Raw genomic sequence first — 18,467 nt, forward strand, 5'->3', positions numbered from 1 at the left:
GTTTTTTTTTAAAGGCAGTAAATGAGGCTGAATGAACTGTTTCGCTGCCAGACAAGGTTCCGCTGAAAGCCAGGTGTAGCAGTGGTAAGCTGTTGGAACTGCTTTATGTAGATCCTAACAGTTTGTGTGCACCGTTCGTCACCGTTATAGTGCAATTCCTGTATTGTTTAGTGTTGTGTTGTGTAGGGTCTTTGCTGGCATGCATCCCACTGCCCCCCCCCCCCCCCCCCCCCCCCCCCCCCCCCCCACTAAGATTTACATGTGAAAATCGCCGCTGCTTTCAACACTTGTCAACTTAATTTTCTCTACTGGCTGCTGCAGCAGATTTATTTTAAATGACAGACACTAACGCTCGATCAAATCCGTTTGAGGCAAATGGCTGGGCTATGCAGCGTGCGCCTCTCTTCAATATGTAATGTGGTCAATTCCACTTGGACAATGTCAACTGGAATTTATCATTTTTCATTCATGGATTGAATATGAGCGCTTTTTGACTAGTACTACAAAGATAACCTATAATTGCAAAAAATGTAGATATTTTATCAACATGAACCTTCAGTTTTTATATTTCCAAGTTAATCAAGGCAATGAAATTAGAGGACTATTGTTACTGTGTCAGTGGTGTGGCAATGTTGTCTCAGTAAGTCAGTCATGTTATTTGCATATACCATTAGCCTCCCAAATTGATGTGGATTTTTTTTTTTAATTTTGAGGTTGTTCATTAAAATCAATTAAAAGTAGGCTAGACCTAATTAGTAGACCTAGACTATATAGTCACGATGCCTCTTTTGTGTTGGTGACTGTTTGCGTGCGGTGTAAATGAAGAGACGCTTGTGCACGATCAGGAGGGACACAGAGCCAGAAGGAAGCGAGCTCTGATTCTGATGTGCTCACTTCACTGTTCACTCACGCAGTGACGATAAGCAGCGCTGCGCAGCGGACGAGGATGCTCTGTTCTCCCCCGCGTACACCCTCCTGTCTCAGGCTTTCCACGATCAACATGGAAGGGCTTAATTAATGCCCCTGCCCTCAAGCTAATGAATTTTAACTCGCAGTTTGAGACTGGACTTGCGTTAAAGCACTGGACTTTCCCTACCGAGTGGATAACGCTGAGGTATCTGCCAAATAATAAGTCTTCAGAGAAGGTACGTTTTATTTGTCTGGAATAGGTTCTGAAGTTAGCATGTTAGCTCAGCGACGCCGGGTTTGGAATGGTTTTGTAATGTCTGTTTTCATTATTTCCATACCAGAACAATATAGCTGAGTGACAGTGTGTGTCCATTTCGTTTTTACAAACCGTGTTGCCAAGTGTGTCCTTCATATTGCCTGCTATTTTGTTGAGGATATCTCAGAATAGCTTTGCATAGAGACTTTTTCCCATTTATCATGACGATAGCCTAGTGAACGAGATAGATATGCTTGTCATTTGGACTGAAGTTCGGTGGCTGCATTGTAGCCTATCCCTTCTCACAATTCGTCGCGGGGGATAAACGCCGGGCAAAAAGCCATAGACCTTGTGTCCCTGGACCGGAGCCGAAATACCATCAGTGGGCGTTGTAACACATTGTAACCTAGCAAGAACGCCAGCTGTTTCTCCTGAGGAACGCGAGGACCATCTGACTGCCATGCATTGCTCCATTTTCCCAATGAGCGCCTGGGGCCGGACTGTCATTTTACACCGTTTTTAGGGATTTGACGACATACCTCAGTGGGTTCAATGAGAAATACGACCACGTTTGGTGAAGGGTAGGCCTATTGTTCAAGTGTCGCGAATCGCTCGTGGGAATGCCAGTCGCTATTTGCATCACGTTACAATGCACCGGGTGTCGATTTATATCGATGTTACTGGACATGAATCATCTCACATGCGCTGTCGTTTGGATGTATTCTGCATAGGCTACTGTTCCATATGGACAGCAAATGAAACAGAAGCCTCTGATGACAACATTAGGCTAATGGTTGGTGCTTTCAGGATTAATGTGTTCATATTCAGTGCTAAAGATGATTGCAACGTTCTACCCTTATTATACACGGAATTTGAGAAATGTTATAAGCTCTTTGGAATATTCAGGCAACGTGACCTGTTTTCAGCTTCTTGTTGTCTCTGCGGGGTCTAGCACGCGTACTTCAAGGACTTATACAACTGATTTGACCAAGTTGTGTTAGTAACAGCTTTGAATTCATGCAGTTTCTCCTTGTTGTTTTTGGCTCGGGAAGCATGGCATACGCGGTGATATTTTAATACATATGGCAGCATTTTTCAGTGAATAATTTCGTCTTGTTTACATGTTTGTGCCCCCTCTTTGTTGTGATGGCAATGGTCGGGTCCATCATCCAGCCACATATCCTAGTCTTGTGCCTTTAATCATAGAAACTTGCTTACATTATTTTTGATAGACTAATGCTTTAACTTTGTATCCTTATAATGCAACAATAGTACTTTAGAGATGCATTATATTTATATTAGCATTGCCTGTTCGTTTCGTTTTAAACCACTCTTTTTTTCACTCAACTCTTTGCTGGGTCCAAAAATGTTATCGGTGCACTTTTCCTTTTTGCGGGAGGGGTGTTCTCTCTCCTCATTTTCCAATCACGTGACTCAGCAGAATATCCAGCCAATAAGCTACTATGCCCTGTTTGCCGACACTGTTATTTTAACGATTACCCACTCTTACCTTGTGTAATTAGATTATAAAGAAGGTAGATCGAATTATTGGTCTTGTTGTATAGAATTATTCAGTTATTACTATGTGATTACAATGTTACTAGTACTACTCTGCTATTGATGTGTTATTATAGTGTTACTATACCCGTGTGACTGTATACTGTAGGTGGGCTGAAGGAGTGAGATCCTCTCATGACCCCCTGCATGATGGTGACAGTGACAACATTCCATAACTGGCACTGACACATGCATGTCCTTCAACACCGGAAGACAGAGGAAACCGACTGACTCTTGTATCAAGAGAAATGAGATGAAGAAGACTAACACAAAGCATACGGCTACGCAAGGCATCATGAGTGACTAACCTATGTCGCATAAAACAGTGCCAATCATTTCGATAAGAGTTAGGTTTGAGCTTGTTACTGAATGTCAATGGCTTTCTTAAGATTAGTGGCATGAGGCCTGTTGGTTAGTGTGGAGTATAGTGGTTCTGGTTGGGGTAGCTGTTGAGTGTGTCAAGTTAAGAACCATTTTGAAAAGGACATTTCACCATAGCTCTGCCACTGTATATAGTCATTACTATATCAATAACATTATGTTTTTGTCATAAACATGAAAGAAATCTTCTCTCCACAAGCTAGAATGAGCACATTTTAATTTCACCTGTAGAATCCTTTGTTTCGTGCCCACTGAGAACCCGCAGGAAAACATACAAATACTGTATATTCCTCTGTCCAGTGTCTGTGTTCTTTTTCCCATCTTAATCTTTTCTTTTTACTGGCCAGTCTGAGATATGGCTTTTTCTTTGCAACTCTGGCTAGAAGGCCAGCATCCCGGAGTCGCCTCTTCACTGTTGACGTTGAGACTGGTGTTTTGCGTGTACTATTTAACGAAGCTGCCAGTTGAGGACTTGTGAGGTGTCTGTTTCTCAAACTAGACACTCTAATGTACTTGTCTTGCTCAGTTGTGCACCGGGGCCTCCCACTCCTCTTTCTATTCTGGTTAGAGCCAGTTTGCACTGTTCTGTGAAGGGAGTAGAGATCTTCAGTTTCTTGTCAATGGCTCGCATGGAATAGCCATCATGTCTCAGAACAAGAAGTGACTGATGAGTTTCAGAAGAAAGTAATTTTTTTCTAGCCATTTTGAGCTTGTAATCGAACCCACAAATGCTGATGCTCTAGATACTCAACTAGTCTAAAGAAGGCCAGTTTTATTGCTTCTTTAATTAGCACAACAGTTAATTAGCACAACATAATTGCAAAAGGGTTTTCTAATGATCAATTAACCTTTTAAAATGATCAACTTGGATTAGCTAACACAACGTGCCATTGGAACACATGAGTGATGGTTGCTGATAACGGGCCTCTGAACGCCTATGTAGATATTCCAAAAAACATCAGCCGTTTCCAGCTACAATAGTCATTTTCAACATTAACAATGTCTACACTGTCTTTCTGATCAATTTGATGTTATGTTAATGGTAAAATAATGTGCTTTTCTTTCAAAAAACAAGGACATTTCTAAGTGACCCCAAACATTTGAACGGTAGTGTATATATAAACTCAGCAAAAAAAGAAACGCCCTCTCACTGTCAACTGCATTTATTTTCAGCAACTTAACATGTGTAAATATTTGTTTGAACATAACAAGATTCAACAACTGAGTCAAAAACTGAACAAGTTCCACAGACATGTGACTAACAGAAATAGAATAATGTGTCCCTGAACAAAGGGGGGGTCAAAATCAAAAGTAACAGTCAGAATCTGGTGTGGCCACCAGATGTATTAAGTACTGCAGTGCATCTGATTTGCACCAGATTTGCCAGTTCTTGCTGTGAGATGTTACCCCACTCTTCCACGTGGTCTGCCACTGCGAGGACGATCAGCTGGCCGTCCTGTCTCTCTGTAGTGTTGTCTTAGGCGTCTCACAGTACGGACATCGCAATTTATTTCCCTGGCCACATCTGCAGTCCTCATGCCTCCTTGCAGCATGCCTAAGGCACATTCACGCAGATGAGCAGGGACCCTGGGCATGTTTCTTTTGGTGTTTTTCAGAGTCAGTAGAAAGGCCTCTTTAGTGTCCTAAGTTTTCATAACTGTGAGGTTAATTTTATTTTTAATTTTTATTTAACCTTTATTTAATTAGGCAAGTCAGTTAAGAACACATTCTTATTTACAGTGACGGCCTAGGAACAGTGGGTTAATTGCCTTGTTCAGGGGCAGAACAACAGATTTTTTACCTTGTCAGCTCGGGGATTCAATCTAGCAACATTTCGGTTACTGGCCCAACGCTCTAACCACTAGGCTACCTGCCGCAGCCTACCGTCTGTAAGCTGTTAGTGTCTTAACGACCGTTCCACAGGTGCATGTTCATTAATTGTTTATGATTCATTGAACAAGCATGGGAAACAGTGTTTCTTTACAATGAAGATCTGTGAAGTTATTTGGAATTTTATGAATTATCTTTGAAAGACAGGGTCCTGAAAAAGGGACGTCTATTTTTTTGCTGAGGTTATATACTGTATATACACTAGGCCTATAGGCCATGCCTACACTGCGTTGTATGCCTCTTGAGTAATCTGAGCTCAAAAAACATTATAGTCTATTCCGTTAAAACGTTGTAATCAAAAATCTTACTTATATTGGCGCATTTCAAACTATCCTTTTGTGTGGCGCAGAGGGAAACTAGTTATTTTCGATGGCAGTGGTGGGGTCGATAACCCAGAATTGGAGGATCCACCATCATCGTTTAAATCTCCAGTTTGGGAAAATGTTGGCAGGAAATCAACTAAAAGTATTGAATTTATTAGATCATTATTTTATTTGCCCAAGATGATGATAAGACAAAATGCAGAAGTGATTCCTATTTTCTTTCAACTTTCTGAAGAGTCAACAGCGTGGAAATGCCCGTTTCTGTGTGTGCGCCTTTGTCTGCCATATGTAGCCATTAGCGATGATGCTAATGACAACCATCTTCTGGTAGATGGAAAGGCTTTCCCAAAAACCTTCTCAATGTATGTTAACTACAAAGTAGCAGTGGCGATTGTAGCATGTAAATCTTGGTGTGGCAAAAAAAAAGCAGTGGGATGCATGCCAGCAAAGCTATTACTGCATACAGTTGAAGTCGGAAGTTTACATACACTTAGGTTGGAGGCATTAAAACTCGTTTGTCAACCACTCCACAAATTTCTTGTTAACAAACTATAGTTTTGGCAAGTCGGTTAGGACATCTACTTTGTGCATGAAACAAGTAATTTTTCCAACAATTGTTTACAGACAGATTATTTCACTTATAATTCACTGTATCACAATTCCAGTGGGTCAGAAGTTTACATACACTAAGTTGACTGTACCTTTAAACAACTTGGACAATTCCAGAAAATGATGTCATGGCTTTAGAAGCTTCCGATAGGCTAATTGACATCATTTGAGTCCATTGGAGGTGTACCTGTGGAATCTCAGTGCCTCTTTGCTTGACATCATTGGAAAATCAAAAGAAATCAGCCAAGACCTCAGAAAAAAACCTCATGGGACCATGCAGCCGTCATACCGTTCAGGAAGGAGAAACCTTCTGTCTCCTAGAGATGAACGTACTTTGGTGCGAGAAGTGCAAATCAATCCCAGAACAACAGCAAAGGACCTTGTGAAGATGCTGGAAGAAACAGGTACAAAAGTATCTATATCCACAGTAATGTCCTATATTGACATAACCTGAAAGGCCGCTCATCATGGAAGAAGCCACTGCTCCAAAACCGCCATAAAAAAGTCAGACTACGGTTTGCAACTGCACATGGGGACAAAGATCATGCTTTTTGGAGAAATGTCCTCTTGTCTGATGAAAGTAAAATAGAACTGTTTGGCCATAATGACCATCGTTATGTTTGGAGCGAAAAGGGGGAGGCTTGCAAGCCGAAGAACAGCATCCCAACCATGAGGCACGGGGGTGGCAGCATCATGTTGTGGGGGTGCTTTGCTGCAGGAGGGTCTGGTGCACTTCACAAAATAGATGGCATCATGAGGTAGAAAATGATGTGGCTATATTGAAGCAACATCTGAAGACATCAGTCAGGAAGTTAAAGCTTGGTTGCAAATGGGTCTTCCAAATGGACAATGACCCCAAGCATACTTCCAAAGTTGTAGCAAAATGGCTTAAGAACAACAAAGTCAAGGTATTGGAGTGGCCATCACAAAGCCCTGACCTCAATCCTATAGAACATTTGTTGGCAGAACTGAAAAAGCGTGTGCGAGCAAGGAGGCCTACAAACCTGACTCAGTTACACCAGCTCTGTCAGGAGGAATGGTCCAAAATTCACCCAACTTATTGTGGGAAGCTTGTGGAAGGCTACCCGAAACGTTTGACCCAAGTTAAACAATTTAAAGGCAATGCTACCAAATACTAATACTAATTGAGTGTATGTAAACTTCTGACCCACTGGGAATGTGATGAAAGAAATTAAGAAATTAAGAAATCCTCTCCCCTGTAACTATTCCCCAGGTCGTTGCTGCAAATGAGAACGTGTTCTCAGTCAACTTACCTGGTAAAATAACGGTAAAAAAAAAAAAAAAAAAAAAAAAAAAAAGCTGAAATAAATCATTCTCTCTGCTATTATTTCACATTCTTAAAATAAAGTGGTGATCCTAAATGACCTTAGACAGGGACTTTTTACTCGGATTAAATGTCAGAAATTGTGAAAAACTGAGTTTAAATGTATTTGGCTAAGGTGTATGTAAACTTCCGACTTAAACTGTAAGTACGAGTCTGAAGTGAGCTCTAAAAGGGCGTTCCTTACATAGAGCTTTATATACTGCTATCTAAACCTACATAAACATGATTCATTGGATCGGTTCACACATGTGACTGGCTCCGTCTCTATCTTAACTTAAAGAACCTATTCTGGGCGTTCGGCCAGATGTTCTTCCGCAGGCCCCCCCCCCCCCCCCCTCTCTTACCAGACACAGGCAGGAACCGAGGATTGTTTACGACACCAACGATAATTTCATTCATTACAACATGAATTTGGGTAGAGTTTGTATGCATTTATTTGTGTTATGGGGTTCACAGGAGGTTAGAGGACCAGACAGAGTACATTCCAGACCATGTTACCATGTTATCTAGTCTACACTTGTTCTCTTTGTAAAATGCAGGTTATCTGGAGACGTTCCACAGTCCCCTGTTGAAATATACCCAACGTATATACCATAAAGTGACTGCATTTTGGATCCACAGGCATGAGGGATGCATCATTGTCCCTAAACAATACACTAGCCTGTCTGTAGTCACTTAGGACCCATCTGTTGACACCTTTACCAACAAAGGTGTGATGCCCTACATCCCTTCATCAACGGAGTCTAAATGCTGACACCACAACCATGTCTTTCCAGGAGACGTGCAGTACAAGCAAATCTTCTGCAAGGGGTCCAAGCAGTGGATGGTTTTAAGAAGGTCTACGAACCCTGTGCTCACCACTTCCGGCGGAGTCTTCTCCAGCTGGCCGTAGACCGCAGACGGGACATTCGCTTCAAGCACAAAGTATCATCTTCCCCAGCCCACCATGCCACCCAGCAAGTGAATTTCCATTGACATAAGCTACCACTGTCTACCACTGACATTCAGTTTTACAATACAGCCTTCTCTCTCATCTTGCCTGCAACGGTGTTGTAATTGGGGTGACTCTGTTATAGCACATCAAAACACACTAAGCTATCATGTCTAACCTCATCACGCAGTCAAACGGACAGGCACACCTTAGTTTGCTGTCACTCCATTACCCTGTCAAACCTAGACTGAGTTTCCTAAAAGCCTACTCTGGCAGTGGCAAAAGTTGGATCGTTGTCGTGACACTAACTGATACAGTTTGTATATATGAATAAATGCCTTTTGTATTTCTGAATTTGTATTCATTTTTGTATAGGGATAAGGTCTCGCCTTGAACAACTACCGTTTGTTCCACAAACTGTAATAAAACCTTTTGATTCATTGTCTGATTCACATAACTAACCGTCTAATGCCAGTTCCCTACCATGGATGGAACCACTACATGTGTTATTATAGCGCTACTATAATAACACTATAATAATATGTTATAATATTATAATAATATAATATATATAACAATATTCCTACAGAATATTTTCTCCTTCATTCCTATAGGTTGCATACCTCTATTTCTGCCTGCTTTGGCATAGTTCGCCCAGTAGAGCACCGGAATAAGAACTAAGCTGAACCAGGCAGAACTAGAAGTATGCAACCTACAGCTAAACATATTATACTGGTTTCTCTGTCCTGTTAATGTTGCCTGAGCACACATAGAAGTTCCTGGCATGCTTCTCGCAAATGTCAAATGTAGGAAAGTGCCCAGCTGGGCTCTCAGTAATTTTTTCTTCACCTCACAAGTCAACAAAGGCTGTTTATTTTGTATTTTTACATCCATTCAAATTATAATAATTCCTCACAGTATTTGAAAAAATCTTTGCAACACTCTCCCTCTCGATAATCAGCATCTCTGATAAATAGGCTATGGACATATTGCAGTGTATTTGGTTCTATTTTGATGATTGTCAATTTCATCTTCCTACTATAGCATAGCAGTCCCCTTCATACATTCCTTGACAATTCATTATCTTATAGCCTACTTTCGGAAAGCCTAAGGTAGGCCGAGGTTTTTTCATACGTTTTAAAGGAAAGGAGAAATATTTGCTCTTGTGTCTGACATTCAGTTAATTCGGAAAGTATTCAGACCCCTTCACTTTTTCCACATTTTGTTACGTTACAGCTTATTCTAAAATTGATTAAATAAACATTTTCCCCTCGTCAATCTACACACAATACCCTATAATGACAAAGCAAAAACAGGTTTTTAGACATTTTTACACATTTATAAAAAATAAAAACCTAATACCTTAATTACATAAGTATTCAGACCCTTTGCTATGAGACTCGAAATTGAGCTCAGGTGCATCCTATTTTCATTAATCATACTTGAGATTTTTCTACAACTTGATTGGAGTCCACCTGTGGTAAATTCAATTGATTGGACATGATTTGGAAAGGCACACACCTGTCTATATAAGGTCCCACAGTTGACAGTGCATGTCAGAGCAAAAACCAAGCCATGAGGTTGAAGGAATTGTCCGTAGAGATCCAAGCCAGGATTGCGTCGAGGCAGAAATCTGGGGAAGGGTACCAAAACATTTATTGGCGGTCCCCAAGATCACGGTGGCATTCATCATTCTTAAATGGAATAAGTTTGGAACTACCAAGACTCTTCCTAGAGCTGGCCGCCCTTCCAAACTGAGCAAACGGGGATGAAGGGCCTTGGTCAGGGAGGTGACCAAGAACCCAATGGTCACTCTGACAGAGCTCCAGAGTCCTCTGTGGAGATGGGAGAACATTCCAGAAAGACAACCATGTCTGCAGCACTCCACCAATCAGGTCTTTATGGTAGAGTGGCCAGACGGTAGCCACTACTCAGTAAAAGACACATGAGGAGTTTGCCTCTTGGAGTTTGCCAAAATGCACCTTAAGGACTCTCAGACCATGAGAAACAAGATTCTCTGTTCTGAAGAAACCAAGATTGAACTCTTTGGCCTGAATGCCAAGCGTCACGTCTGGAGGATACCAGGCACCTGGCCAATACTATCCCTACGGTGAAGCATGGGGGGGGGCAGCATCATGTTGTGGGTATGTTTTTCAGTGGCAAGGACTGGGAGACTAGTCAGGATCGAGGGAAAAATTTACAGAGCAAAGTACAGAGAGATCCTTGATGAAAATCTGTTCCAGAGCGCTCAGGAACTCAGACTGGGGCGAAGGTTCACCTTCCAACAGGACAACGACCCTAAGCACACAGCCAAGACAACATAGGAGTGGCTTCGGGACAAGTCTCTGAATGTCCTTGAGTGGACCAGCCAGAGGTCGGACTTGAACCCGATTGAACATCTCTGGGAAGACCTGAAAATAGTTGTGCAACGACAATCCCCATCCAACCTGACAGAGCTTGAGAGGATCTGTAGAGAAGAATGGGAGAAACTCCCCAAATACAGCTGTGCCAAGCTTGTACTGTCATACCCAAGAAGACTTGAGGCTGTAATCGCTGCCAAAGTACTGAGTAAAGGGCCTAAATACTTATGTAAATGTATATTTTTAATTTTCTTTTAGCAAATTTGCCAACATTTCTTAAAACCTGATTTTGCTTTGTACATAGGTGAGAAAAAATATTGAATACATTTTGAATTGAGGCTGTAACACAACAAAATGTGGAACAAGTCAAGGGGGTATGAATACTTTCTGAAGGCACTGTACATGTGGACAGATTACATTTAGAACAATATCTAGCCTGATAGAAAGAAATGGGGCATAGCCATCAACTTTTGCAGTGACCAGGCAGTACAAATGTACCTAGGTAGGCAGACAGAACCTAGCTTCAGCCATGTCTATCAGGCATGCTCAGGAAAATATTTTTCTAGTTAAACCAGATTCATCAGTTTCAGAGATTTACAACAGTAAATGTTTGTATTAATGTTTCTCCTCACAGTTAATAAACTAAACTAGCTTGCTGGATAGCCAATAATTATTATTCACATCTGTTTGGAAATCCTAACTTTATCTTGCATCATATGCTTCTAGTTTTGTGAGACTGAAATGCATCCAATGTCATAATCATTAAAAGAAAAACATGTACCACATCAACCTTTATTTAACTAAGCAAGTCAGTTAAGAACCAATTTTTATTTACAATGACAGCCTACCCCGGCTCAACCATAACCCAGACAATGCTGGGCCAATTGTGTGTCGACCTATGGGATCCCCAATCACGGACGGTTGTGATACAGACTGGAATCGAACCAGGGTCTGTAGTGACGCCTCTAGCATTGATATGCAGTGCCTTACACCGCTGCGCCTCTCGGGAGCCAAAATCATAACCACTATGTAAACCCTAGTCAATTATGTTTCATTGCTAGCTAGTAAAATTATTTAGGTTTACGGTGTTTGATGTTACACGTTTGCTAACAAGTTACAAACGCGAGGCTTGGCGCATAGCAAGCTAGCAGGCACCAGGCTAATTAGCCAACTCCAGTCATGTGTTAACATTTGCTGGTAAACCTAGACTTAGGTGGCTGGTTGTAACGTTAGTAGATTGCTGTTTAGTAGCCAAATCTATGACTAAATATAGAATACATTTTTCAATCAAGATAAAAAAGCTAGATATCCGATGGAAAAACCTATTCTCTTTTTAGTCATAGATAGGGCTAGCTGTTTAGCTAACTTAGATAGCTACACTACCGTTCAAAAGTTTGGGGTCACTTAGAAATTTCCTTGTTTTTGAAAGAAAAGCTAATTTTTTGTCCATTAAAATAACATCAAATTGATCAGAAATATAGTGTAGACATTGTTAATGTTGTAAATGACTATTGTAGCTGGAAATGACAGATTTTTTATGGAATATCTACATAGGCGTACAGAGGCCCATTATCAGCAACCATCACACCTGTGTTCCAATGGCACGTTGTGGTAGCTAATCCAAGATGATCATTTTAAAAGGCTAATTGATCATTAGAAAACCCTTTTGCAATTATGTTAGCACAGCTGAAAAATGTTGTCCTAATGAAGAAGCAATAAAACTGGCTTCTTTAGACTAGTTGAGTATCTGTATCTTTTCATCAGCATTTGTGGGTTCGATTACAGGCTCAAAACCGGCCAGAAACAAAGAACTTTCTTCTGAAACTCGTCAGTCTATTCTTGTTCTGGAAAATGAAGGCTATTCCATGCAAGAAACTGCCAAGAAACTGAAGATCTCGTACAACACTGTGTCCTACTCCCTTCACAGAACAGCGCAAACTGACTCTAACCAGAATAGAAAGAGGAGTGAGGCCCCGCTGCACAACTGAGCAAGAGAACAAGTACATTAGAGTGTCTAGTTTGAGAAACAGACGCCTCATAAGTCCTCAACTGGCAGCTTCATTAAATAGTAGCCACAAAACCCCAGTCTCAACGTCAACAGTGAAGAGGCGACTCAGGGATGCTGGCCTTCTAGGCAGAGTTACAAAGAAAAAGCCATATCTCAGACTGGCTAATAAAAATAAAACGTTAAGATGGGCAAAAGAACACAGATACTGGACAGAGGAAGATTGGAAAAAGTGTTATGGATAGACAAAGGTTGAGGTGTTCGGATCACAATGAAGAACCTTCGTGAAACGCAAAAAAAATGAAAAGATGCTGGAGAAGTGCTTGACGCCATCTGTCAAGCATGGTGGACGTAATGTGATGGTCTGGGGGTGCTTTGGTGGTGGCAAAGTGGGAGATTTGTACAGGGTAAATGGGATCTTGACGAAGGAAGGCTATCACTCCATTTTGAAACACCATGCCATACCCTGTGCACAGTGGTTAATTGGAGCTAATTGCCTCCTACAACAGGACAATGACCCAAAGCACAGCTCCAAACTATGCAATAAGTATTTAGGGAAGAAGCAGTCAGCTGGTATTCTGTCTATAATGGAGTGGCCAGCACAGTATCCGGATCTCAACCCTATTGAGCTGTTCTGGGAGCAGCTTGACCGTATGGTACGTAAGAAGTGCACGTCAAGCCAATCCAACTTGTGGGAGGTGCTTCAGGAAGCATGGGTTAAATCTCTTCAGATTACCTCAACAAATTGACAAGTAGAATGCCAAAGGTCTGTAAGGCTGTAATTGCTGCAAATGGAGAATTCTTTGACTTGAAGTTTGAAGGACACACTTATTATTTCAATTAAAAATCATTATTTATAACCTTGTCAACGTCTTGACTATATTTCCTATTCATTATGCAACTCATTTCATGTATGTTTTCATGGAAAACAAGGACATTTGTAAGTGACCCTAAACTTTTGAACAGCAGTGTACCTAGCTAGCTAAGTTAGCTACCTAAGTTAGCAAACACTGAAACAGAAAATAACAATTAGATTTTCCCCAACTGTAACACAGTAGTATGTTAGCCAGCAATACACAATATGCCTTTCAGTAGATAAACCAAAGTTAGCTAGCTAGATGGCTCGTTTGAAAAATAACTCACTTAGCTAGCTATTTGTCATCTGCCCTCTTGGTGCTGGCATCGGCTGTTGCTGAGCTTGTAGCTAATTCCAAATCTTTGTTTCAAATCCTCTTCGCTATGTTCCGGTTGAAACGTACGGTTGAATGTCACCATGTAGCTAGCTAAGAGAACATGACAAAATTCTCCATTGTCAAATCCGTGTTGATGAGAGGAATCAATCAATCAATTTTATTTTATATAGCCCTTCGTACATCAGATAATATCTCGAAGTGCTGTACAGAAACCCAGCCTAAAACCCCAAACAGCTAGAATGCAGGTGTAGAAGCACGGTGGCTAGGAAAAACTCCCTAGAAAGGCCAAAACCTAGGAAGAAACCTAGAGAGGAACCAGGCTATGAGGGGTGGCCAGTCCTCTTCTGGCTGTGCCGGGTGGAGATTATAACAGAACTATGCCAAGATGTTCAAAAATGTTCATAAGTGACAAGCATGGTCAAATAATAATCATGAATAATTTTCAGTTGGCTTTTCATAGCTGATCATTAAGAGTTGAAAAACAACAGGTCTGGGACAGGTGGCGGTTCCATAACCGCAGGCAGAACAGCTGAAACTAAAATAGCAGCAAGGCCAGGCGGACTGGGGACAGCAAGGAGTCACCACGGGCGGCAGTCCCGACGCATGGTCCTAGGGCCCAGGTCCTCCGAGAGAAAGAAAGAGAGAAGGAGAAAATTAGAGAGAGCCAAGATTTTCAAAATGTTCATAAATGACAAGCATGGTCAAATAATAATCAGGAATAAATCTCAGTTGGCTTTTCATAGCCGATCATTAAGAGTTGAAAACAGCAGGTCTGGGACAGGTAGGGGTTCCATAACCGCAGGCAGAAGAGTTGAAACTGGAATAGCAGCAAGGCCAGGCGGACTGAGGGCAGCAAGGAGTCACCACGGCCGGTAGTCCCGACGTATGGTCCTAGGGCTCAGGTCCTCCGAGAGAAAGAAAGAGAGAAGGAGAAAATTAGAGAGAGCCAAGATTTTCAAAATGTTCATAAATGACAAGCATGGTCAAATAATAATCAGGAATAAATCTCAGTTGGCTTTTCATAGCCGATCACTTGAAGCCATTGTGGTCTGGTCAGTTTTTTGGGGGAGGGACGGGGCCATAGCAGGAACCACTGCCCCATATCGAGTTGTAGCCTTTCAGAGACTGGAAAGAATGTGTCACCTTATACATTTATAATTGAATCGGCCGATAGGAACATTGCTGAAAGATGTCCAATGGCTCTATCGAACAAGGACAACCGTATCTACATGCAGACAAACACATAGTGCAATCAGTATAACATAGAGGCTTCGCAAAATGCCACAAAGCAGGACTACATGGGACCCCCACCTCAATACACCGGATGTCGTCATGGGGTGTCTCCTTCGGGGCGCACGCGAAGCCCAGACCCACCCTCTTCTTGGGAAATTATGTGTGAAACACATCTCACTGACCCTAGAAATGCCTTGGTCATGATCACAACAAACCCAGATTCCCCTTGAAGTTAAACGTTTGAAATAAAATATGGCTGGAACAGAGTATCACACAACAGAGTTTGTGATTCAGGCTTCTTGCTGGGTATGCTGCTTCCTGTGTAGGCCTTCCTGTAGCCTATTTATCTTCAGGTGGTTCTTAGCCATTGACACAGCTCCACCTGAGATGGCTGCTGTTCATGGTCTTGTGGTTCTGAATGTGAGATTGTAGGTATTCCAATCATCGCTGTCTGTGGTTCTAAATTGGAAACTCTACTATTAGCGCTATTTGCTTATTTGTTTCCCTTTACCAGTTTCCATGTGATAAAGTCACCACGGTAACCTGCTACTGATGATGTTAGTAGTGATGATCAATGATCAGTTTTCTATATAAACATATGGATTGGTAACCACTCTCTTCCCTGTACTCTCTTTCACAGAGGCAAATTATGCAAGCAGCACCAGAGTCCCTCCCTCTGGTGACGTGCCAGCCCATTGGTCAGACCGCCCTGTGCCCCTCCTCTAGCCCCGCCCTCTCTACTGGCAGATCCATGCTGCTGGACACGCCCCACAGAGCCACGCCCACACCATGAGTGCCAACGGGCCAGCCAACGCCCCTGCGGCCCCGGCTGCAACCCCAGTTGCCCCGCCGGTGCCCAGTCCGGTAGCCGCCCCTCCGGCTGCCCCGGTCCCAGTGCCGACCGTCCCGGTGGGCACATTGGCACAGAAGAAGCGGGCGCAGTACGCCAAAAGCAAGAAGCAGGGGAGCAACGCCAACACCAGGCCAGCCAGGGCCCTGTTCTGCCTCAAACTCAACAATCCCATACGAAGAGCCTGCATCAGCCTGGTAGAGTGGAAGTATCCTTCACAACAGACCAGAGTGTGTGTGTGTGTGTGTCTGGATGTTGATCATCTATACCTTGTACTTAAGTGTGTGTTGCAGTGTGTATGTGATGTGTAGGTCAGTGCATGAGCAGAACCACCATGGGCTCAGTTAGGGTCCATTCAGGGCCATCAGGTGAATTGCCGCCCATGCACCAATTCATGATTTACCTTTGTTTGAACCGTACAGTTGGCTAAATCTTGAGTTGCACCTAGCCCATGCCTAGCTTTAGCTGACTCGCTTTAGCTGACTCTAGCTTTAGCTGACTCGCTTTAGCTGACTCTAGCTTTAGCTGACTCGCTTTAGCTGACTCTAGCTTTAGCTGACTAGTTTTAGCTGACTCTAGCTTTAGCTGACTCTAGCTTTAGCTGACTAGCTTTAGCTGACTCTAGCTTTAGCTGACTAGCTTTAACTGACTAGCTTTAGCTGACTAGCTTTAGCTGACTCTAGCTTTAGCGGACTCTAGCTTTAGCTGACTAGCTTTAGCTGACTCTAGCTTTAACTGACTAGCTTTAGCTGACTAGCTTTAGCTGACTCTAGCTTTAGCTGACTAGCTTTAGCTGACTCTAGCTTTAGCTGACTAGCTTTAGCTGACTCTAGCTTTAGCTGACTCTAGCTTTAGCTGACTACCTTTAGCTGACTCTAGCTTTAGCTGACTCTAGTTTTAGCTGACTAGCTTTAGCTGACTCTAGCTTTAGCTGACTAGCTTTAACTGACTAGCTTTAGCTGACTAGCTTTAGCTGACTCTAGCTTTAGCTGACTAGCTTTAACTGACTAGCTTTAGCTGACTCTAGCTTTAGCTGACTAGGTTCAGCTGACTCTAGCTTTAGCTGACTCTAGCTTTAGCTGACTAGCTTTAGCTGACTCTAGCTTTAGCTGACTAGCTTTACCTGACCCTAGCTTTAACTGACTAACTTTAGCTGACTCTAGCTTTAGCTGACTCTAGCTTTAACTGACTAGCTTTAGCTGACTCTAGCTTTAGCTGACTCTAACTTTAGCTGACTAGCTTTAGCTGACTCTAGCTTTAGCTGACTAGCTTTAGCTGACTAGCTTTAACTGACTAGCTTTAGCTGACTAGCTTTAGCTGACTAGGTTTAGCTGACTCTAGCTTTAGCTGACTAGGTTTAGCTGACTCTAGCTTTAGCTGACTAGCTTTAGCTGACTCTAGCTTTAGCTGACTCTAGCTTTAGCTGACTAGGTTTAGCTGACTCTAGCTTTAGCTGACTCTAGCTTTAGCTGACTAGGTTTAGCTGACTCTAGCTTTAGCTGACTCTAGCTTTAGCTGACTCTAGCTTTAGCTGACTCTAGCTTTAGCTGACTAGGTTTAGCTGACTCTAGCTTTAACTGACTAGGTTTAGCTGACTCTAGCTTTAGCTGACTCTAGCTTTAGCTGACTAGCTTTAGCTTAGCCATGTGCAGTGACTGTATCCCATTTCCATTTCCCCTCACAGTCTAGTACAACTAGACAAGAGACACTCCTTTATGTTAATCTCACTGCAGAGTGTGACTCACTACCAGACACAAGAATATGAAAGTGAAACAGCAAGTCAACATTTACTTTTAATCAGTTCATTCTAGCGTAGGTAGCCTACTGCAGGGAAAGACAGATCATGCGGTGCATGCAAGAGAATAGTCAACTGGAGGTAAAAAAAAAAAATTATGAAAAAAAAAGTTGTTTTTTGCTGCCTCCTAAGGCACAGTGAAAGTCACCACGTCCCAAATCTTAAAATACTGGTGGGGCGAGGGTGACTCAGTGACACGACACAGCTGCGTGAGCCTCTGCTGGGACTCTGCTGCTCCAGAAGACACAGTCATCAGAACACTGTGATAACTCTGCACATTATCTCATGTTATTCAGATTGGCCCTGAATTGCCAAGTTGCATTTTGAATGTCATTATGACTTTTTTCGGACTCTCGCAACTTCCGATGTCTTTGGCTTGAACTCTGTCTGTGTTTGATGACTATTAGTTTGAACAGGACATTGTCAAATGTTGACCCTGTGAATATATTCATGTGATCCCCTGCTTCGATGATTTTCCCTTAACCTTGTCTTCCAGGCCATTTGATATCTTTATATTAATAGCTATTTTTGCCAACTGTATGGCCTTAGCTGTGTACATCCCCTTCCCTCAGGATGACTCCAACTCCACCAACCATGACCTGGTGAGTACATACGTCAGCATTACTCCTGACTCAAATGAGCCCCGTGACCTCCGAACCCCCTTGCTTTGACCCCCTGTTGTGCTCTGGAGAGTATGGTTGCAAAATTGCAAGATTATGTTATAATACTTTTATTGCATCATGGTTGTTTTAATTCAACAGAATAGAGTATTCTGTTAACTATTGTGTGTGTGTGTTCTACTGAGGATGGGCCTCTGGGAGATAACACGG

At 42.3% G+C, this 18,467-nt stretch overlaps 1 protein-coding gene across 3 annotated transcripts in view; it reads left to right on the forward strand.

Moving 5' to 3' along the window:
- Window positions 1–858: 858 nt before the first annotated feature.
- LOC129842578 (voltage-dependent L-type calcium channel subunit alpha-1D-like) overlaps window positions 859–18,467 on the forward strand; it is a 78,068-nt gene continuing 60,459 nt past the window's right edge. For 2 of the 3 annotated variants that reach the window (XM_055911192.1, XM_055911203.1), the window contains exons 1-3: window positions 859–1,145; window positions 15,633–16,050; window positions 18,134–18,239. In XM_055911192.1, the coding sequence (XP_055767167.1) occupies window positions 15,782–16,050; window positions 18,134–18,239 (375 nt within the window). In that variant the 5' untranslated portion in view covers window positions 859–1,145; window positions 15,633–15,781. The remainder of the gene's footprint in view (window positions 1,146–15,632; window positions 16,051–18,133; window positions 18,240–18,467) is intronic. The other variant, XM_055911211.1, reaches the window with a different exon arrangement.

The sequence above is a fragment of the Salvelinus fontinalis genome, chromosome 3, assembly GCF_029448725.1.
Source record: "Salvelinus fontinalis isolate EN_2023a chromosome 3, ASM2944872v1, whole genome shotgun sequence".
Classification (NCBI taxonomy): Eukaryota; Metazoa; Chordata; class Actinopteri; order Salmoniformes; family Salmonidae; genus Salvelinus; species Salvelinus fontinalis.